A 22,359-nucleotide genomic window follows, 5' to 3' on the forward strand; every position below is an offset into this window, starting at 1 on the left:
TGCTTTCTTCATTTGTTGGTTGTTTGGTTCTTTGGTTTTGTTTTTTGTTTTTAAATCCAGAACAAACTGTGAGCAGAAGTGATGTAGCAGAAAAGCAGGGATATAAATTGCCATTGACTGGGCTGGAGTAATGGGCTATTTCATCCTATATCCTGTCTCCTAGTGCCTGCCTCTGCATTTCCTCCCCACTGACACTGCCCAGCGTCTTTTAAATTAACTAAATAAGTAACTGAATGGGTAATTAACCAAATGAGCATGACGATAATTTGATTGTGCTTTCCCCACTTTTAAAGCACAGGAAATAGTAAGGAAAGTAATAATCCAGTGACCAGCAGGAATTCAAACAGGACAGAGCTAGAGGAGCTGAGGGGGGGGAGCTGTGACTTGATGTTGCTGACTGTAAATCTCCTGTGGTTCTGCAGAAATCTCTGTTTGTTTTGTTAAACATTTTGATTTCTTGATCCCTGCCTCCTCAGTGGGAAAAAACCACCAAATAAACATAAACAAAACCAACCTATCCAGTGAGCTGAAGCAGCTTTTCTTCTTATGGTTTAATTTTACAATTAGCAATGGTTATGAAACGGATTATCCCTCTGGACCCTGCAGAGCTGCACAGTTATGGGTCAGATCTGGTGCTGGGATCTCCAGCCTGGGTTTGCATCACTGAACTCTTGCAGTATTTGCCTGCAGGGCTGCTGCTTCCCCACAAGGGTTTGAGCAGCAAATCAAACTGGGAGAGGGAACCAGAAGTTAAGGCAGTGGGAAGCAGCTGTGCTGCTGGGGAGGCTCCAGAAATGGGAAAAGTGGGAAATAGTGCTCCCTGTCCTTGGCCATTCCAGCTGCTTGGGGTGAATACCCTCTTGCCCCCCACAAGGAGCTCAGGATGCCCACTGCAGAGCTGCTCAGAAGGAGCATCCCACCCAGGAGCAGGGCCCCAGATGGTCTCTGAAAGGTTCTCACCTGCAAGATCAATCCTGCAGAGACACACAGGTGCTAATCAGCTCCTTTGGCAGGGCAGGCACTGGGTTTCACCCCATTTTCACCTCCACGCTCCAATGGATGCCCCCTTCTTGACAGCCCAGGGAGAGGGTAACCACCCTGCAAGGGGCTGGGGTGCAGGGGAGCAGCCCCCAGGCTCAGTGCCCCCAGGCAGTGACATTCCCTGACAAGGGCTCTTAGGATGGAGTTTTGCTGGTGGTGGATGAGGACACAGAGAGCTCAGCCTGCAGGAGAGGTGAGTGAAAAAAACAGCTCATGACAAAGACTCTGCAACCTTTGCTATCTGGAGCTCCAGCCAGAGCTGCTCTCCAGTGATCCAGAGGTGTCCAGAGGTGTCTTGTGGGGAGGACAGAGCCAGAACCAGACTGGCACCAGGGGCTGCTCACCAGCCTGGGCATGGGAGGGACAATGCAAGGTTTGTCCCTCCCCTGAATCTCTTTACATAAACCATGCTCAGGCCCACGGAAACTCGGCTCGAGGAGCTCTGTGGAGCCCAGACAGGGAGATTAAGAGCAAAGCTCCATGTAAGCTTCTCCGAGTTCATCCTGGGGTTGTGTGATCCCAATGGCAGGCTGCAGCAGCTCGAGAGGAGCTCAGTGAATCAAGATGTTTCTATTCCTCCTCAGTCTGCTAACTCTCTACATCACTTCTGCCTTCATTTCCTGCACCTGAAATAGCTGAGGAACACTCAGAGCCTTTTACTTCTCTGGAAAGCACTCAGCTCCTAGCAGGAAACCACATCTGGGAGTCACAGCATCATCTTTACTAATTCCATATCGAGACAGATGATAGCAGAGGGCAAAAACTGCTGCAAACATCAGCTGAACAATCCCTGGAGTGAAAAATCCCTCCCGAGCCTCACACCACAGCCTGGGCTGGGGCTGCCAGAGGAGCAGAAGGCTGAGCCCTGCCCAGCACCACTCTGCTGGAAAGGGAAGGGAAACTTGGATCACCAGACTGGAGACAGAGGCAGAACTTGAGTTTTCCTCCTCCTCTGCCACATCTAGGACACAGGAGACCCCTCCAAAAAAAAAATGTCCTGCTGTTCTGGAAGGTGGAAGAGGAGACAGTGTCAGCAGCACCTTCACTCTGGGCAGAGCAGTAGGTGTGTACTGGGTGCCCATGTGCTTCCCAAGCAAGGAAATCCAATCTGTCAAGAAAATTCAATAACAAGCTTAACACTTAATTGTACCCTAGGGCCCAATAAAAATCACCAAGGAGGGGAGCTGTTGATTTTTCGTTAACCTTCACTTAAAAAAGGTCTCAAAAAATAACTATGTTAGACTGGCTGGATGCGTGGACGTGTGCTCTGCACACAGAGATCTATAGGGAAAAATGTGCTTAAAACTTCGTGTTGGATCCCCTGGCAGAGCTTGGCCATCGTTAGGGAAAAGGAAACATCCTGGTTTGATTTATGTGAGCGGCACTCAATTTAACAAGTGTAGCTACAGGCAATTGGAGAACAGTCAAATTGGTGGATTTGCCGCTCGCACTCATTTATACTGTTTCCTGAAGACAATTTGCTGTTGCTTTTTGGCACCTTTACTGCTTTTTTACACCACGCAAAGGTTGAGCCCACTTCCCACGCACGGTCCCACCCGGGTTCGGTTTCCTGGGACTGCTCCTTTCGGACAGCTGCCCCGGGGATGCCGTGCTCCGGGGGGACCCTTTTGGTACCGACGGGGCATAAAACCACCCAAAAACCCAGCGGCAGTCAGAGGACATCCAGGCAGAGAGGATCGGTGTTTCTTCTCGTGTCATTAACTATCTCCATTAATTATCTCCATAATTATCTCCATCACAGCCACCTCAAACAGAACATTTTCAGAAATTCCAGCAGCTTGTGGTATCACTGCCTTCCCCCCCACCCCGTCCCTTAGAGGTTCCGCCCGGGTGGGGATCGCGCTCCCGAACCGCCCCCGCCGCCCCTCCGGGCTGGCGAGCGGCACTCAAGTCCCGGTTCGCAGCGGTTCTGTCTGAAACCCGGGACCCCCGTGTGACCCCGGGGCTGCCTGAAGCCGCCATCACCAACCCCACCCAGTGCGGGGCGGGCATTGCGGGGGCTGCGGGCGCCAGGGGCTCCTCAGGGGCAGCGCTGAGTGCGGACACGGAGCGGGACGAGGCGGAAGGTTCCCGCGGAGCCTCCATTGCCGCCTTCGCGCCCCTTCCTCCTCCTCCTCCTCCTCCTCCTCCTCACGTCTCGCGAGCGGTGCCGTCATCGCCGCGCGCCAGCGGGGGCGGGAACGGGAGCGGGAGGCGGCGTCGCTTCGCTGTGTCACGGCGCGGTGTGAGGGGACGGCGGGCAGGAGGCCATGGAGTACCTGATCGGCATCCAGGGACAGGACTACGTCCTAGTGGCCGCCGACACCGTGGCGGCCTCCAGCATCGTCCAGATGAAGCACGGTGAGAGGCGAGGCCTGCGCGGCGCTGCCTTAGCGCTGCCCTTCCCCCGATAGGCCCGGGCCTGAGGCAAGGGGGGGGGGGGGAGGGAGGGCGGGCTTCGCTCTGATGAGCTCCCCCTTGCCTGAGGAAAGGCTGTACCTGGGTGAGGGAAAGTCTGTACCTGGGTGAGGAAAAGGTGTACCTGGCTGAGGAAAAGGTGTACCTGGCTGAGGGAGAGGTGTACCTGGCTGAGGGAGAGGTGTATCTGGCTGAGGGAAGGCTGTACCTGGCTGAGGGAAAGGCTGTACCTGGCTGAGGAAAGGCTGTACCTGGCTGAGGAAAGGCTGTACCTGGCTGAGGAAAGGCTGTACCTGGCTGAGGGAGAGGTGTACCTGGCTGAGGGAAAGGCTGTACCTGGCTGAGGGAAAGGTGTACCTGGCTGAGGGAGAGGTGTACCTGGCTGAGGAAAGGCTGTACCTGGCTGAGGGAAAGGCTGTACCTGGCTGAGGGAAAGGCTGTACCTGGCTGAGGGAAAGGCTGTACCTGGCTGAGGGAAAGGTGTACCTGGGCAGGTGTGGGTGAAGGCAGAGGCTGCTGGGTGGTTCCCTTGAGGCCCTGTCGGGGTGTCTGGACCCCTCTGCAGGTCGGGGGGAGCTGGGGTCTCAGCGGGCTGGTTGCTCAGGATCAAGGTTTGAAGCCTGCACCGTGTTGGGCTGATTGACTGCTGCAGGTAAGGGGTGAGGTGTTCACCCAACCCCTGCTCCATCCTGTGAGGGGGACAAGTTCAGAAGCTGCCCAGGGATAACGGTGGCTGAGGTGGAGTGCTGGGTTGTGGCTAATTCACTGATAAAATGTAATTCCTGAGGAAAAACGGGATTGCTGGAAGGAAAAACATCAGTGGAATTCATAGCACAAGGCATCTGAGCCAAACCCTGGGATGTTTTTAGTTCCTTTGTGTGGTAAAACATCAGGGGGGCAAAAAAGTCTTTGAAATTCTCTAAAGTGACTTCTTATGCTGCTGTTGCAATGGCCTGGAATGAAGCTTGTTCATGAGGTGTAGGCTAGAAACTTGCTTACCAGGTGTAGTGATCGTTCTAAATACCATGGTTTAGGAGTGCTTATTAGAAATAAGGTGTGGATTGCAGTTTTGATAAACATCCCCCAAAATCATGAATGGTGTAACAGTGCTTTTGTCCAAAATATTTCATTTCATATCAGGATAAGGCAGTTGGGGTGGGGCTGTGGTGGTGGTGGCACATACAAATACAAATATAATAACTTTAAAATATGCTTTGTAAGTTAATGTTTCTTTCACATAGCCCTCTTGATACAAATTTAGGGAATTAAACTTAACATGAGATTTATTTGTGTTTGGGAGAAGAAGAAAAAAAGCAAACAAATTTCAGGTGTTTTTTTGCAATATTGGTAATTGCTGACACCTGGCTTAGTTTCTAAATTGATTGCAAGGGTTGCTCAGTTCCTGGTGCCTTTCCTAAGCTCTGGGCTCCTGTAACCACTCCTGAAATCCCACTGGGGGATTGTGTCACCTCCTCTTGCAGCAGGGATTGTTCAGCAGTGTTGAGCAAACTCCTCAAGTGCAGAGATGGGGGCTCAGTGTTGCTCCTCAGAGCTGCACCAGAAGCTGCCTGGGATTTTCTGTCTCAGATGTCTGAGAGCCTTTGCTGTGCTGAGCTGAGACACATTTGAGGCTGTTTCAGAGAGCAGAGTTGGCTTCAGTGTTGTCCTTGTGGCAACCTGGATTCACTCAAATAAAACCATGAGGTTTTAAGCTGCAGTTATGGGTAAGAGTGTAGCCCACTGCTCCTCCATGTCTGTGTATCACTGGGCTGTTCTTTCACTTATAATCAATGCCTAAGTGTTGTTTTTTTAATTTTTTAAATTTTATTATTTCTTTTCACAAAGATGATGACAAGAAAAAACCTGTTCCTGAAAAAGTCTGTCACCTAAATTGCTAATTTTGGAAACAGCCCAGGGTATCAGGGTCATCTGATGTGGAATTTGGCTTTGGGTTGCTTTTGTCTGATGTGCTGATATTTCAGCTCTGTAATGATGGATTTCCCTCTGTGTTTAGACAAAACCAGAATGGTGATTGGACAGAATATATCCCTGACCCAGGAAGCACCATGCAGAGTGTGAAACTTTGAACACAGCATTGTGTGGGAAGAGGTTTTGTTGGTTTCTGTGCCAGTGTTTGTGAAATCCCCTCCTGCAGGAAGCACCCTGCTCATGGCAGCTTCATTCCTCTGAGTGAGGCTGAAAGTCAGGAGGACTTTATAGTTGTGCTTTAGGAAATACCTGAGTCTTCTGTAAGAAATAATGTGTTATTTATTCTTTCCCATGACCGTGGCTCCTTATGTTATTTTTTTCTTTGCCTAGACCATGACAAAATGTTTAAGATGAGTGAAAAGATCCTGCTCCTGTGTGTTGGGGAGGCTGGAGACACTGTGCAGTTTGCTGAATACATCCAGAAAAATATTCAGCTCTACAAAATGAGAAATGGTGAGTGGAGCAGAGCATTTACTGAGGCTTTTGGAAGCTGAGTTGATGAGGGGTTTGCAAGTGAATGTTGGTGGAAAGCTCTTAAAGTGTCTCCAGCTTTGAGGAATTCTACATTTTTAGTGTCACTCACAGGTGGTGGGGAAGGCAGGAGGGAGAGGTGGAGGTTGGATTAATAGTTTAAATGAAGATGTGCAGAGCCCAGCTAATCTGTCTGTGATAGAGATTACACACTAATAGGTTTGTTAGTGAAATATCTCCCTCGGTGTCTGCTGCATGACAACTCTTACCACATTTCTTGATCTACTGGACTGGAAAACTCGGGCTCTGTGCCCAGTGTCTGCATTGGTTGGATTCTGAGGGCCCTTTTTATGCCTGTGGCCTTCAGAATAAACTGAAATCAGAGAAACAGTGTGATGCTTTGTCTTTAAAGAATATCTTCTCATTTCACAATAAGAATGGGGAGTCAGGAATATTACAGTGATATCAAATTCACACTCTTCTTGCCCAGGTTATGAGTTGTCTCCCACTGCAGCTGCAAACTTCACCCGGCGGAACCTCGCGGATTATCTTCGGAGTCGAGTGAGTAATGGCTGAAAGGTTTTGGCCAAGTCTTGGAGGGGAAAATGTCCATTTTCAAGTATTGGAGTCTGAAAAAGGTGGCAGCCTCTGCCTCTGTGGATGAATTCACTTTGCTGAAAGGATGTTTAATAAAATGCAGCTTGATTTGCTTGTTTAAGAATCTTACCACGTAACTTATCAATGACCGATAGAACTGTAGTGTTAAAACTCCAGCCTTGGGCCCAGTGAACATTTTGTCAGGAAGGCTGCAGACAGCCAAGTGAATTAAGCCTCTTTAACATTGAGATAAAGTTGTCAGTTTTCATGCAAATGCACTGAATCCGTTTAATCTTACTGGAAAATGATTTAACAGAGCAGAGCTGTTTGATGTACTTAGCAAAACAAGTGTCTTCTGTAAACAGCACCACGAGGCTTTCAGCAAACACAGGATCTGGGAGGGGAGCTGTGTTTTCAAGTTGCTAAACTGCAATTACTGATTTTTCTCATGGTAGGTTTTTTTTTCAAAGTATGTAAAGATGTCATGAAAGGGCAGATGGACTTTTAAAGGGCCAGGGTTAGGCAGCATTTGATCAGCATTCTTGATGTGCTGCATGGAAGGAACCAGGAAGATACGGGATGTTGAGCATGAAGTTCTGTCAGGGATAAATTCTGTGGCTGTTCTGATGGTCCAGAAAGTAAAGGGCAGTGTTAATGTCAGAGCTGCACTGGTGTGAGGCCCAGACCCTTCTTCAGGAACATCCTGAAATGGTTTAGGAGTGGAAAATGTCCTGCCCATTCAGACAGTTTCAGCCATGTCTTATGTACAGTTTACAGTGCCACTAACAGGAGGAATTGATCAGCCTTTTCAGTAAACTTGGCCAGCCAGATGTGGCACTGTCATCTGTGCCATGTCCCTTGAGGGGACATCATCCTCTCAGTGTCCCCCCCTCCTCCTGGAGCCCTTGCCTGTCTTCCAGCTCACCTGCTCCAGATGGGCAGCACAGTGGGGAGGACACTGGCAAAGGCAGATGTGTTTATTTACCGGAGATGGAATGTTGGGCTCTTGCAGATGGCAATCCCCTGGAGCAAGGGGTGCACTCTGACACTGCTGTCACACTACAGCAATCTCCAGCCTGCAGGGAGAAATCTTTTTTTTTTATTATTTTTTTTATTTTAACTTTAAGCTTGGCAGTTAATGATTTATTTGTGGGATTTAGAGCTCAGTGATATGAACCTTGTGTGGGTTTTTTTCTTGCAAATGTTTTTATGTTTTCATGATAATCTGTGGGATACCAGAAGGATTAGCACAAGCTGTTTGAATTGCAGATAAAATTCCTGGAAGCTACTCATTTAATTATGTGAATGATAAAAATAAATAATAAAAAAATTAAAAAGGTGAAACTGGTAACTGCCTTCTGTTAGGAGGGGAAAATTGTGTAAAGGTGAAAAGTTTGGTGTGGGAAAGTTGGTTTGTTGCTGTGTGCTGCTTCTCTGAGCCTGAAAGGAACATGAAGGGGAGTGGCTAACACTGACACAAGAGTTTTTCAGGCATTACACTATTGTCATGGCCCAAAACTGAGCTTGTTCTACATTGTTAATCACCACCTGGGTTCCTCTGTTATCTACTTTGATTTCATTTATGAACCTTGTGGCTGATGTAGTCCAAGTTCCTGTGTTGTTCTTTTTTTTCATGACATTTCTCTTAAAATATAGGGCTTATGCTCCGGGCTAGGACCTGAAAAGAATCTTTCATTTCCATTTATATTTTGTAATTGAGGCAAACCAATAAACTGCTTTGGAGCCAGCTGGCTTTTTTTCTAGGTGAGTGGTGTTGCAGTTCCCCTCCCACTGTTCCTCTTCCAGCACTGAACATACTACTGAGGTTACATGGTGGGCAACAGGAAAAACAGCCCCTTACCCCTTCAAAGCTCACAGACTTCCCTGATGAAGTCCAGTTTGTTGGGATTTTGCTGTGTTTAATTACAGGTGTGTTTAATTACTGGCCCAGGTCCAGGGGCAGGCTGTCAGCTCCTCTCCCCATGCCCACACCTGGCAGGATGCTTCCTCACTCCCACCTTTCCCCCCCCTTGCTGTGACTTTGGCTTCCGTCAGATGTCACCACCCAGCTGCTGAGCCTGGTGCTTTGGTGTGTTTATCACAACTCTTCTCTTCAGCTGTAAATTCTGAAGAATTTCACACCTCTCTTAATTGCTGTAGTTATTTTAAATCAAACAATGTGAAGTGCAAAGCTCCTTGGGATGAGAAGTGCTGCCCCTGGTAGGAAGGTTAAGTTTGGGGGGGGGGGGGGAAAATAAAAATTGAATCTCCCCTGGAGTGTCAGCCATCCACTGGTTTGGTGACCCTTGGATCACACCATGCTTCTAAAGACCTCAGGGCTGTTGGCATGGGTTTGGTTACACACAGGACTGCTTTTGGGGGGGACAAAAGGATCAGAATGCCCCAGGAGTCCCATCCCAGCACAGAGATGTCAGTCCCACCAAGACAGCACCAAGAGGTCCTGTCTGCAAATTCCATTTGTAATCATGGAAGTAGTTAATAGATGATGTGCTTTTCCTAATGTTTAAATCCTGCCTTCCCTGAGGGATAGGAAGGCATGGGGGGCACTTTATTTATATTTGAGCTTTAAGAAGTTGTCTCGTAGATCATTAATGGGAGAACTTGTGACTGAAGAGCAGCTCACAGCTTTGTTTGTGTAACACCATTTATTTATGGCTGAGTATCTCACAGATGCCAATGTTGGTAATGCAAAGTCACACAATAATTTGAGTGATCTTGTGTCATGGCTCTTAAATATCAACTTGTGTGATGTTTCAGAATAAATAAATGGTGAAATACAGAGTAATTACATGAAAACAGCTGCATGGTAGTTTGGTTCCAAATCTTCTTGAATGCTTTGAAGATTAAATCACAATTTACAGTGATGCTTAGTATATTACTGTAGCCTGCTTTATTCTTTATTGCTATCTGGTGAAAGTCAAAGTATCCTGTAATATTTTGATTACAAATTCACTGTGCTTATCATCAAAATGAACTTTTTTCCAATCATGGAGTTAATGTTTTGGCTTTAGGGGGAGATTGTGTTTGCTTGTTCTAATCTATTGTGAGTTGCATCATTGTATTTTTTCTCCTGTTGTTGGTTTGTTGATCTAGACTTTCCAGCATTTTAAGAGATATCCTGTTAGTATGATTAATTTAATAAGAAACACATAATAAATATTAAAATACTGGAAGTATATAAAAGCCATTAAAAAATACAATTCCAAATTCTCAGCCTACATTTAAAAATAACACAGTGCAGGTTTCTTGGTCATCTTGGAAGGTGTTCAGGCACATTCAATTCACTGTGGTAGAACACAATCCTAAAACAGAAAGGAAAATTTATAAGGAAATGCACTTGAACTTGCACTGAAAGGGGATGGTTACCTGAATGCAGCTGCAGTGGTGGTTTTGGATAATATGCAGAGGTTTCTCAGGCACATTTGACAGCCCTTTGCTGCAGTCAGAAACAAGAACCAGAAGACAGTGGTTAAAGCAGACCAATTTTCTAGTTGCACAAAATGTTCTCAACCCAGCAAAAAACCTGCTGCTAACAGGATGCTGCAGTGCCTTAATAGTCAGTTTTGAATAGAAATAAACCAGTTCTTGGATCTTCATTCACTTGGTCAAGGCAGCCTAAAATACAGATGCAACTTAATACCTGCAATAAAATCCCCTGCCAGCTACTGAGGGTGTAACACTGCCTGGAACTGTGTGAACTCTGGGAGCTTCCACATGTGCTGCAACTGTCAGGGGTGAGTTGTGCTGTGTGGAGGGAAGTGAGCTAAATTAATAAAGAAGTTCTTTTAAGCTGCAAAATGTTCACATTGTACTCACTTGTTGGCAGTAAAACTCCACAAGTTTTAAGTTGAGATGAAAGAATCTGGTGTGAAAACCAGACAAGTTTTCTTAAGTTTGAATGTGCCACGAAGGCTTTTTAAAAAAAAAACAAACAAAAAGGCAAACCCAAACTACTAGTTTTCATGAGAACCAGAGGGGTGTGTTTTTATTTGCTCCTGCATTCCATGTTTCCAAAAGATCTGATCCGTTTAAAACTGAGATTTCCAGGACTGGTGTAGTTTCTAGCAGTAGTAAGGGTGAAGGAGTTGGGAGTGACTGCTTTGCTGACCCCACCTTTCTCTTTGCAGACCCCTTACCATGTCAACCTTCTCCTGGCTGGCTATGATGACCACGAGGGCCCTGCCCTCTACTACATGGATTACCTTGCAGCTCTGGCTAAAGCTCCTTTTGCAGCACATGGATATGGTGCATTCCTCACCCTCAGCATCCTTGACCGCTACTACAAGCCAGGTCAGTGGAGTCCATGGGAAACAGAATTCTCCTCTTGCTGATTAATAAATTAAAGGCTTAGACCCAGAGGTTGACTTCTCCTGAGCCAGGTGATCTGTTGCTCTTGCTGTGGTGCTGCAGATTTGAACGTGGCTGTTCAAATGGAGCTTTAAAGGTTGCCTTCTGGCTTTGCTGAAATGGTAATGTGAAACTAGTCAGTCCCTTACAGTGTTTTCCTGTTGGAAGCAGACTAAGTGAAGGAAGTTTCAATTTATTCTAAAACATGATTAGACTTCCCTGGACCATCAGCTGCTAGTAGTCTGGTTTTAATGAATAGCATTTTGATAACTTTATCTTCTCTTTGCTTGTCTGGTGGCTGTGACATGTACGTATTCCCAGAGTATCAGACTTCAGAGGCCAGTCCCAGATCCTACTGCTCCATATTTCCATATTTTGGACTGGTTTTGTGTATGATTTAGGAATGCACAACTGAAAAGATATTCCTAGCAAGATAAAGTTCAATACTTTGAAGTGGTGAAGGTGGGTTGGTTTGGTTTACAGTTTTATTCACGTGGCAGCTCTTGATCCTGATTCTTGTACGTGTCTGTACCTGTGTAAAGTTTAAATATTAGAATCATAATCCAGTTCTTACACTGCCAAGGAATAAACACAGCCCCATCCTCACTTTACAGGTGAGGAAGTGTACAAAGCTTGGGATAGTGTTGATCAGACATCTTCAGCTACAAAACTGCTGCAGTCCTGTGCAAAGCTGAGTTTAATCTCATAGCAGGGGTGTTTATTTAGTAATTCTTTCATCCATCTCCTGCAGGAAGTGTAGCTGTAAGCTGACAGTGGTATCCTGGTGGAAATTCTCCCTGAACAGTGCAGTGGGCGTAGGTCTGGAGCAAGCACTAGAAACCATCTTATGAGACCTACAGTTGTGTTCTAGTCACGTCCCTTGAATCATAGAATCACAGAATGGGCTGGGTTGGAAGGGACCTCAGAGATCATCAAGTCCAACCCTTGATCCACTCCCCCCGTGGTTCCCAGCCCATGGCACTCAGTGCCACATCCAGGCTCTTTGGAAATATCTCCAGACACGGAGAATCCACTACTTCCCTGGGCAGCCCATTCCAATGCCTGATCACCCTCTCCAGAAAGAAATTCTTTCGAATCTCCAGCCTAAACCTCCCCTGGCACAACTTGAGACCCTGCCCTCTTGTCTTGCTGAGAGTTGCCTGGGAAAAGAGCCCAACCCCCCCCCGGCTCCAACCTCCTTTCAGGGAGTTGTAGAGAGTGAAAAATCAGACTGCTCTGTTTTTCCCCTGCCTGGTTAAAGAGAAAAGCAGTGAGCTTCAGCAGTGCTCATGGCTTCTCCTCCCTCTTCAGCCCTGGGTTCTGCCCTCGTGTGAGAACAGCAGGGGCATCACACACGTGCCTTGCCCATTATTAAAACCAATACCCAGCAGGGAAGGGAGCACTAAAACCAACCCCTGCCTACTGTCACTGGGAACAGATGGAGCTGATTTAAAACTGTAATAAACTGGAGGAGAGGGAGAGGAGGGCTGGAGTCCTCCAGAGCCCAGGCCCTGGCCATGGGAGGCAGAATTCCGTCATGCTTCCCATTCCCTGGAACAAATCGATTCTCAATGGCTTGTTGGAGCGTGAGCCCCTTGGTGCAGAGCATCCTCAGTACATCTGGAAAGTGTTTTCTGTGAGCTGAGGAGGAGAGTTCTTGGTGCTCAGCTGAAAAGTTGTTTAAATTTAATAAAAGTTTCTGTTGAGAGGGATGGCCTCTAATTAAATCAATCTGGGGGTGTTTTCTCTTTCAGGTATCACACGTGAGGAAGCTGTGGAGCTCCTAAAAAAATGTCTAGAGGAGGTGAGTTGCCAAGCTTAGACCCTTGTGATCTGGAGAAAAGAATGTTTGTTTGCATTCATTTACTGATATTTTCCTGTTCCTCTTGTCACTTTTTTTTTTTTTTTGGCTGTCTTTGCCAGAGGGGTAATAAATGCACGTTGACCAGATGTGGAATAGCTGCTGAGGAAAAGGATTTGTGGGCACTTGCATTGTCTTAGCATGGTTCATGCCCTCCAGAATGTAAACTTGAAGCTTAATTGCTTTTCTTTACTTCTGCTTCTTCCATGCTTAGCATAATATTGATACAGTCTTTGACTTTTTCCTTTTATGTTTCTTCTGAACATGATGCAAGTGTGCTTCTGCTACTTGGATTACACTTAATTAGTAAATACTTCTAAGTGTATCTCTCTTCCAGCTTGTGAAGTGATACCTAACTGAGGTGAAGGTTTGACCTTAAAGTTCATGATCAATTTTAGCATAAATGTAACCCTTCAGCCTCCAAAGCTTTTATTATAGGAAAATAATCTTTATCCTTGTCTGTAAGACGTTGAGTTGAATGCAACTGGGAAGAAACATCTGAGGAAACCTCAGGAAGCAGTACTGAACAGAGGTTCTGTTTAAAGTATCTTTTTGATACACTTTGTGCCCTAAGTTGCAGCCCACTCCAATTTTCCTGCTTAAATGTCTTCCTTGTTTACAGACTTGTGCATTTTGTGTCTCTTGTCTAACACGGACAGTCTTGTAACAGAGAACAAGCTGCTAATTGATGCCTAAGCAGTGAAAAAACATGCTAGCTCTGAATATTTAAGGTCACTAGAGCCAGGATGGAAATTTTGATGTGCAACAGCATATCCCTTAAATTGTGCTCTCCCTTTTATCTAAATTTTGAAAGAATCTCATCTTTTGTCTTTGTCTCTTGTTGAACAGCTTCAGAACCGTTTCATCCTCAATCTGAGTTCTTTCAGTGCCCGGTTCATTGACAAGGATGGGATCCATCAAGTGGACAATATACCCCTTGAAAAAGCTACATCCTAACCCAGGAGAGATTTCTTCACCAGTCTTCTTTTTTTGTTTTGGGTTTTTTCTATTTGTTTCAAGAACACAAGTCATGTACTGCACTGGGAGATCAAATAAAGATTGACATTTATGTAGCCAGTTTTATCTTTTTATTCCACTGATCCATCCTGAGAGTATTTAAGTAAATCCCTTCCACAGTGAGGGTGAAACTTGATTTACTGTTACTGGATGCACATTCAGGCTGCTCATCTTTCTGCTGAGATTTTTTCACTTCCACCTCCTCAAAAGTTTTCTTCTGTGTGGGAAACCCAGTACTACATTTTCTAGATGACAATGTGCTGTCATCCATTCTCTTAGTTAAAGCTTAACACCAGAAAAGTGTTTCATGCTAAGCATGCAGTATTTACTTCTCCCCCCCAATTTTACAATTGCTTGCTTTATGAAAAGGAACAGTTTTTTTTTAAGATCTAATATGTTTTTGTTTCAATCTAATCCAAGGGAAAGTTGAACAGATTTTCAAGTAGAATAGATTTGAAAATGCCAGTGTCATTTTCCTGACCTGGCTTTGGTTCTGTTACTGGAAAAGAATATTCTTCTGCTGGCATACTGGGCTCATAGCAGAGTATTTTAAATGTAAACTGATGTATCAGCTGTGTGTGTTTTTCTTAATTGATGTTTGAACATTTAGAAGTACGGGAAAAATTAAATGAGGAATAAACCAGCAGCACTCTCCATAAATCTTGGAATTACTCTCAACTAGCTAGAGCTTTATTTCCATGAGAATAAGCACTGATCTGTCTAGGCTCTAGGTGATGATTCCATATAAAAACTCCATTCACAGAGCAGCCTCAGATAATTATCATGTGGCTGATCCTCACAATCTGCTCAGAAGCAATTCTTCTGAGAGTGATTTCATTGAGACTGCTTCCTTCCTTGGCTTTGCATGGAACGAGTTAACTAAACAGTTAACTCTGCTTGGGTCCTTGGTTTATGTTTAAATAAGCCTGAAAATGAAGTGGGATGGATGTGTAGAAGGTTGTGTGCAGTGTGTTATTTGCAGCTTGGTTGGGAAGGTGACAGACCTGAATGTCTGTGTTTGTCAGAGTGGTTTTGGTCTTGCCTCAGTGGGGTGTTAGAGAATGTTTGTGTCTTTCCCAAAAAGTTGTCAGTCCTAAAGCTCAGGACTTTTTCACATCTTGCCAAACATGTAGAGAGCTGTGTTAGAGACTGAGACTCAATGTCACAGGATGTAGTTTAGTATTTTCCAGAATTAGCTTAATTATCAGCTGGTTTTATTGCAGTCATTGCTGCAGTGGCTTTTATTTAGGCCCAATGGCACATAACTTGCCAAAAAATTATTTTTAAATTTACCTTTTGTTTTACAAACCTTTGAAAACTTCTTTTACATGCTAAGAGAGGAAGTCCCCAGTTTATTTTTTTCTTGGCAGGTCACATTTAGCACGACTGAAATCTCACTCTCAGTGTTGCATTGGTGTATTTGTTTAGCTCAATGTGCAGCACCTCTGATTTATTTTACCACTGATGTTCAATGTTTTTGCCTCTAATTTATTTTACCACTGATGTTCAGTGTTTTTGCAGGTTTCCTGTCTCTCTTCCCAAAGCCATCACTGCAGAGTGGCTGAGCTGATGTGATATTTTTGTCACTGCATATCAAAGCTCCAGGTCTCAGTGTTGAGGTACTCGTTATTCAGACACCAAACGGGGGGTGGTGGTGCTATCAGATCATGTGAGGCTGGCAGAGAATCTGCCTGGAGTTTTTATTGGCACCTCTTTGCATGCAGGTGATTAATAAACATAAAACAATTACTCCCTAGCAAACACCCTTGTTGGATGCAGGTTGGAGTGGAACATATGTTGTGCCTGAGGGCAGGGACCAGGATCTGAATCCCCCATTGAGCAAGATACAAGGGGGTTGCATCAGAAACCAGCAGAGCAGCAACCTCTGGGAATGAATAAATACAAACCTTCAGTGCACAGCAGCAGAACAAAAGGATTGGCCCACAAGGAGATTGGGCTCCAGCCTCTGAAGAAGTAGATTCTTTTGAGGGCTTTCCAAGACTTAATATATTTTTAAAGGAAGGTAAAATGATTTTTTTGTCAGTTTAGGTTGTTTTAAAGGTCCACAGTGCTGATTTTTGAATTCAGAAACATTCAGATTCTATTTTTGACAGTAATTTATGGTATCTGATAGAAAAAGCAATGTCTTAAATATCCTGTTTGCATTACTGAAGGAGAAGAAAACCATTTACCTGCTTCAACTCCAGCCCTAAACCTTTGAAAACCACACTTTGCCTGAAATCCAGTTTGGAAATAATTCACTTTTCCATTTGAAAATCATCTCTGTTTATCATGATAGGCTCCTTTCCTATGAAAGGATTGGACACTGCACAAAAGCACTGCTTTCTACTAATAGTTCTGTTCATATTTTAAAAATATGAATCTTGTAAATGAAGGTAGCATATTCCTGGGGTATTGTAGCCACAGTGAGCTGTTCTGCTTTGCCTGATAATTCTGACCAGATGTTTTACCACCAAAGCCTCAGGGCCTAAAGAGTTAACAAGGCACTTTTTCTCCTGTTAGGTTTCCTGTTTCAAGATGGTCTTTTCCTGAGCACTGTGTGTGTAACAGATCACTGCACCAGCTCATCTCATCCAGAGCTTGGAGCTTACTCCAAGATCAGTTTACAAGGGAATGGAGCCTCTGTGCCTTAGGCCATGTTACCTTGGAAGTGCTTTGCTGAGAGAAGGATGGGATTGCAGGTCCAGTGCTTCTGGGTCTTTCTCTTGGTGGCAGTTATGCTTTTCCATGGAAGAAAATCTGCATTTGTTGCCCTTCGTGCATCCTGGAAGTGTTGGCACAGAGGGGCTGGCACCATTGTGTTTAGCACAGGTGAGTAATGTTCTCAAAACAGTTCTGGAATCCTGTGAATGACCTGATGACTTGGAGTTGTCTGGAGTGATGAAGTTTCTCCCCCACGGGATGGCAAGTGACATGCAATGAGGAATTGGTATGGCTGAAAGGTAAAAACTACCTTTCCTATTGCTGTATTGGGCTGTTCTGAGGACCTACTGGTGGGAAAGAGTGCCCCAGGTTGATTCACCTCCATGTTTTCCCAAGATTTTTTCCAGTTCAAGGAATCTGTGACCCTGTTTGGTTAAACAAGCTGAGATGCCTCAGCTCTGGGCAGGTGAAATGCCTTGGGCAGGGGCTGCTCTGGGCCAACTCAGCAGGTGTGCTCAGAAACATGAGTGTGCTGATGGCAGGGACTGCACAGCAACAGAGTAATCAAAGATCTGGAAATAAGGAATGTTTGGAGCAACCCAATATCCTCAGCAGTTGCAGTTTTCACTTCTGTTTGTGGGGAAGTGATGAAAGAGTCACTGGTGGAAGCTTTGTTTGCAGCAAAGTGGAGCTGTCACTGTTCAGAGCCAGATGTAGGAGCAGAGCCCAGCATCTTTGCTCCTCCATTAAACTCTCCCCAGCTTGTGTTTTCATTTGCTCTTGTCCCTAGTTTTAACAACTGATTCCACCTAGAAATAATCAGCTGGTCCAGGGCTGATGCTGTGGATTATGTGTTTAAGATTTGGTGGATTCCCTTTTCCAGCCTGAAGCAGGGACAGAATGTTCCCTTTGTATAAAATATCTTGGTGTCTAAGGAAGGAAAAACCTTGAACTTTTCTGCCTGGGAAGCATGGTACATACTGGGTCTGTAAAGAGAAATTTATCCTTCTTGTGAAAAGTTTCTCCTTCAAGCCATTTTAAATTCTGTTTCTTTAAAGGTTTAACCATATAGAGAATTTCCTTGTGCTATCAATCTGCCATCAACAGCAATTTAAGTGCAGGAAATTTTCATTTCAGCACTGATCAAAGTAACCAGACATAAGTTGTTTTAAGGGATTTTAAAAAGCAGAATGGAAATGGTGAGAATAAAGCATCCAGCTTCTTGTTTCCATATTCTTGACTGCATTGGTCTGAACCTTTGTGTACTCCTGACTCGCTGAGGACAGTCTTAAAAATAAGTTATTTGTCTGGAAAATGTAAAGTGACAGTTTAAGCATTTTGTTTCTGTGTTAATGTGCAATTAGGTTGTTATCCAATAAGCTTATTTGTGTAGCCTTAACTCAAGACAGCTGTGGAAGGAAGAGAGAAAACCCTTTGCTGTTGAGAAGCCATGAGAAGGGAAAGGGTGTTTAAAAGGATCTCCTGAATTGCCAGGGTGTTCATTTCCATGTGTAAGATAATAAAGCATTAAAGATTAGCAAGATTTACTAAGAATAAAACTCTGCTTATTGAATCTGTAGAGAGAGAAAACTAAAATGTGGCTGGATCTGAATAGCAGCAAATGTAGTGGAAGTTTGAATCTGAAAATTAAGATAGAAATAGATAGAAATATCTAAATAGGAATATCTAGGATATCTAGATAGAAATATCTAGAAATTAACTCTATTATCTAATAATTAACCTAATATTTAGTTGGGGAAGTGCATTTTGGTTTGTTAGAGTACCTTTTGCTTAGTCTTTATACACAAATATGAAAAGTTTGTCTCTTTTAGTTGGTTTGCAGAAGGCAAAGCAGACTCCATCCTGGTTTGTCAGTGTTTTAATGGTCCTGCCATAGTAACACCACAACACCCATGGGCTGAGGTGCTGGTGCTTGATCTGCTTGCTAGGTGTTGCATTTGACAGGCAATAGATGCCACCAGAGCTCCTGGGACTCATGGTTTGTGGTGAAACCTGTGCTCCTCACAGCCTCTTCCCTCAGCAGAGGGCAGTGATCCTGCACTGGGTGCTCACAGAATTTTATCAGCCTCAGTATGCAGGGGAGAAAAAGATACAGCCCCATGGGACACTGTTTGTCAGAGAACTTTCTGTGATCTCACAGAAAAAAAATTGCTTAAGAGCAAAAAAAAAAAAAAAAATCAGGAAGAGTCTGAAATGGCTGTTTTGGAATGTGAAATATAACAACATATCTGCTCCTGCCCAACAGATGTGGTGAGTTGGGGCCATGGCTGAAAGATGTCCTGATGGTCCTGGGCTTAGCAGAGAATTCATTTGTCTGTAGAACTCCTACAGAAGGAGTGTGTGGGAATTAGAAACTTGAAAGTACATAAGCAGAGCCTGACATCTGGGAGCTGGGAAGGTGTTTCCTGGGCTGTCAGATCTTTTTGTGGGTTTTTGTTGTTTTGTTTTTTTTTTAACAGCTTTGGTCTGGTCCATGTGATACTGCTGGGTGAGGGTATCAGTATTTACCTTCATGTTTATTGCTTGTGCTTTGAGGAAGCATCAGGAGGGTTGGTTGTGTGAACACTGTCAGAGGGCAGCTCACCTTCAGCTCAGATCTTTACATGGGCTGGCTCAAGACTTGAGGTTAAACCTCTGCTGATGTTTTTAGGAGCTGCAAAGCCATACATTTTTGGTTTTGGTTTCCATGTTGACTCCGGAATTTACAGAGTACTAAACCAAAAGGTTCTTTATGTTTCAAAGCTGTGAAAAAGCTTATTAACACATGGCATTAATATAAGACTTTTTGCCCCAAGCTGGACTGAGCTGTTTTGCCTTGCAGCACTTGGCTGAATTACTCCTTAGCTCAGCAGATGCAAAGGCACCAGTGACTTTTTTAAAGAATAAACCAGGAATGTTCCTTTATCTTTTACCTGTTCAGCAAAGGCCACATAATTTACCAGGTAAGACCTATACTGGAGGTTCTTCAAACTGTTCATCTTTCATCCAAATGTTATGAAAGATGCTGCATAGGTTGCACAGCTTTCCCACCATTTTGGCTCCAGAGAGCTGTGCCAAACCCTGTCTGCCTCATAAAGAGCTCCTGAAAGGGTCAGAGTCAGAGTTATCTGTGCTAAAAGACTGGTCTGATCTAGCGTGGCAATTACTGTGTTTTTCTGGAGGCTCCCTGTGATGACCAAATTAGCAGGAAACTCTAAAAGGTGTAATATGCTCTTGACATATGACAGGGCTGGGGGAGAGGAAATGAAAGGAAAATGGGTCAGGAGTGGGAGGCCTGGGCTGGAGCAATTCCCTGTGGTGCCAGGGTCCATTTAAGAGTCAAAACAGCAGCACATTACAAAGGGGGTGTAGAAAGGTTGGTCTCATTCTCTGACCTGAGCAAACTGGCCTTTCCACTGCTCTGCTCCTCAGCAGCACATTTGCTGTGGTGCCTTCCTTGTGAGAAGGTTTTTCTGCCTTTGGTTTTTGCAGTGAGCCAACAGGCAGCAAAGTAGAAGAGGGATTCCTAAAGGAGATAACTTTCTGTCCTTGGAAATAAAATAAGAACTGTACAGACAGTCTTTGGGTGAAACAGAATGTTGAAACTAATTTTGTTGTGGTGCTAGACTTGAATTCTATGTGATTGGAGCCCAGCTCTTTCCCAACCCCTGTCTCCCTCTGTATTACACTGACTTTGTGTGTCACATCTCTTCTGTAAGATGCAGGTAACCAATGAAATACAAATGTTGGGGTAAGATCTCTTTACCAAGAGGAAAGGCACTCCTGCACAGACAGACGCATCATCAGGTAAGAAGACTGCAGCATCCAGACCCATCCTGACATGCTGCAGAACTTCCTGACTTGGAGCAATAGTTTGCTCTTCCTCTGAAACCATTTCCCACTCCAAAAAAGCCAAGTTGTCTCCATTGAAGAAATCTTCTTCAGCTTTAACCTTTGCTGCTGAACTGAAGATCTCCTTATGGGAAATACTTCTGAATTTCAGGATATAATTTTAGCCTTTTCTGTGCTGAGAGGAGTCAAATGAGAAGCTTGTGAACATGTCAGGATAAAACCCCACAAAGGAGCCCTGGGGAATGGCACTGGCATCCTTGTTCCTGCCTGTCTCAGCAGTTCCTGGGATGCTTCAGCACTGGCAGTGTGGGGTCAAAGCTTGGGTGGATATTGAGTGAATTAATATTGGGATTTCTGGTGTCCTGCTGAAAACACAGCAATGCTCAGGTGGCCACAATGGGAATTCTTTGCCATATAAAGGAGGTCATGCAAGAAGACCAAAATGATACCTCCTGGCTCAGCATGTCCAGACTCAGGGTAATGACTGGGCTTGGGCTGGGTCTCCCCAAAAGGTCTGTTTGGAGCCATGTGCTGCCTGTGACACTGGGCCATCTGCCCAGGCTGCTGAATCCATGATCTCTGCAGCAAGTGTTTTGTCACCCTTGCAATAACATTTGCTTTATGGCCTGATTTGAAAATGGTTTTGGTTTTGGTGTTTTTCTTCAGTTGCACTAACAGGAAAAACCTCCTGTGCTGAGTGCTGGGGTGGCTCCTTGGACTCTATGTAAAGTTTGGAATTTAATGGACTCTCTCATATATGAAAGAATGCATTAACTACAGGTCAGCAAACTCTGTTTATTGTGTTGTTTTAGGAGGGAGAGCTGTTATTACCCTCTTGCTTTTAAGGTAGCCTGCTTAAAGGTAATTATTTAGTCTATCCAAAGCCATGCAGAATGCCAACACAACCTCTGCTCGTTTGTGTTAATGAGACAGTGGAGAGTCCCAGTTCAACATTAACCTCACTTTACCCTTGGGATAGCTGACTGCTGGGGAATGAAGAGTTTTTGTTAATGTTCTTTTTCTTTCTCACTTGTCAGAGATTGTCGTGTGGTTTCCCTGGACTTCAAAACTAACTCAAAAAAGATTTTTTTTCCCTTTAGGTATGAAATTCCAGAGTGTTTTGTAACAAGAATAGAAGCCACGAGTCTGACTCTATTTCTAAGTTTTGACACAATCACACATCTTCCCATGATGTTTGTAGTCAGTGTGGGAATTTCAATCAGGGATGAGCCATAAGTTGTGTAAAATGCCTTTTTTTTTTGTCCTCCTAGGATGAGAAGGCAAAGAACTTATTGGAGGCTGAGTTCAAACTCACTGGTTTGACAGTGAGCTGGGAGGGCAACTGCAGTACTAACTCATGACAAAAAATAATTGGTACAGCCTCTTAAAGCTCTGCTGGTCCTGGGTATCTTTGTGGCCTGCAGAAAGAAAGGTGTCCCAAATTTTGAGAAGTGGAAGTCTCAAGGTGTGTGGGAAGCTGATCCTATGTGACACATCCATCGCTGGCCTTAAATATCAACGAGTGAATCCAAACCATCCAGCTGCCTCCCAAGTAAGAGGTAATTGGTGGCATCCTGGTCTCTCAGGCACCAGACTGTTCCTCATCAAACATTCAAGAGACTCCCAGTTACCCAAAGAGGGAAATGAGGAGGGAGGCATTTTTCCACCCAAGGCACAGGACATGTAATTACTGGAGGCATCTCCCGATTCTCCGGGTTGCTCAGTGCTGCTGAGGCTGAGAATTCCTTGATATTCAAAGTGTGCTCCAACCCAGCCAGGTTTCCATAACATGATGACATGATGAGTTTGTATTTCATGCCTGCAGATGACCCTGTGCACACGCAGACTTTCCTGGTGTGTTGGGGCACAGTTTGCTCTTCTCATGCACCACGGGGTGTCTGCAAATGGAATCACTTCAGGATAGTTATCCTAAATAACTCCGTGGAGGGAAACCTGTACTGTAGCACAAAAGCACCTCACTCTCCTTTATCATAATCCATTTTAGACGTGGATTATGCTGATGCAGAACAGGGCACTCCTATTTTGGAATAATTTTGAATAGGAATAGGTTTTGTGCTTTG

General features: G+C 44.7%; 1 protein-coding gene across 1 annotated transcript; it reads left to right on the plus strand.

Annotated features, from left to right (window-relative positions):
• The first annotated feature begins 3,220 nt into the window (after positions 1 to 3,220).
• PSMB2 (proteasome subunit beta 2) lies at positions 3,221 to 13,822 on the plus strand. Its single transcript, XM_030464452.1, has 6 exons — positions 3,221 to 3,402; positions 5,779 to 5,901; positions 6,410 to 6,480; positions 10,665 to 10,827; positions 12,639 to 12,688; positions 13,595 to 13,822. Exons 1-6 carry the CDS (start codon positions 3,312 to 3,314, stop codon positions 13,700 to 13,702), a joined length of 606 nt encoding a protein of 201 aa, XP_030320312.1. The 5' UTR covers positions 3,221 to 3,311; the 3' UTR covers positions 13,703 to 13,822.
• Positions 13,823 to 22,359: the final 8,537 nt, after the last annotated feature.

The sequence above is a fragment of the Calypte anna genome, chromosome 23 (genome assembly GCF_003957555.1).
Source record: "Calypte anna isolate BGI_N300 chromosome 23, bCalAnn1_v1.p, whole genome shotgun sequence".
Classification (NCBI taxonomy): domain Eukaryota; kingdom Metazoa; phylum Chordata; class Aves; order Apodiformes; family Trochilidae; genus Calypte; species Calypte anna.

Bases quoted from the DNA above. Each gene is read 5' to 3' on its own strand.
- PSMB2 (XM_030464452.1), top strand. From the start codon at position 3,312: ATGGAGTACCTGATCGGCATCCAGGGACAGGACTACGTCCTAGTGGCC. The intron at 3,403-5,778 runs GTGAGAGGCGAG...TTCTTTGCCTAG, and splicing joins CATCGTCCAGATGAAGCACG to ACCATGACAAAATGTTTAAG. The intron at 12,689-13,594 runs GTGAGTTGCCAA...CTTGTTGAACAG, and splicing joins TAAAAAAATGTCTAGAGGAG to CTTCAGAACCGTTTCATCCT.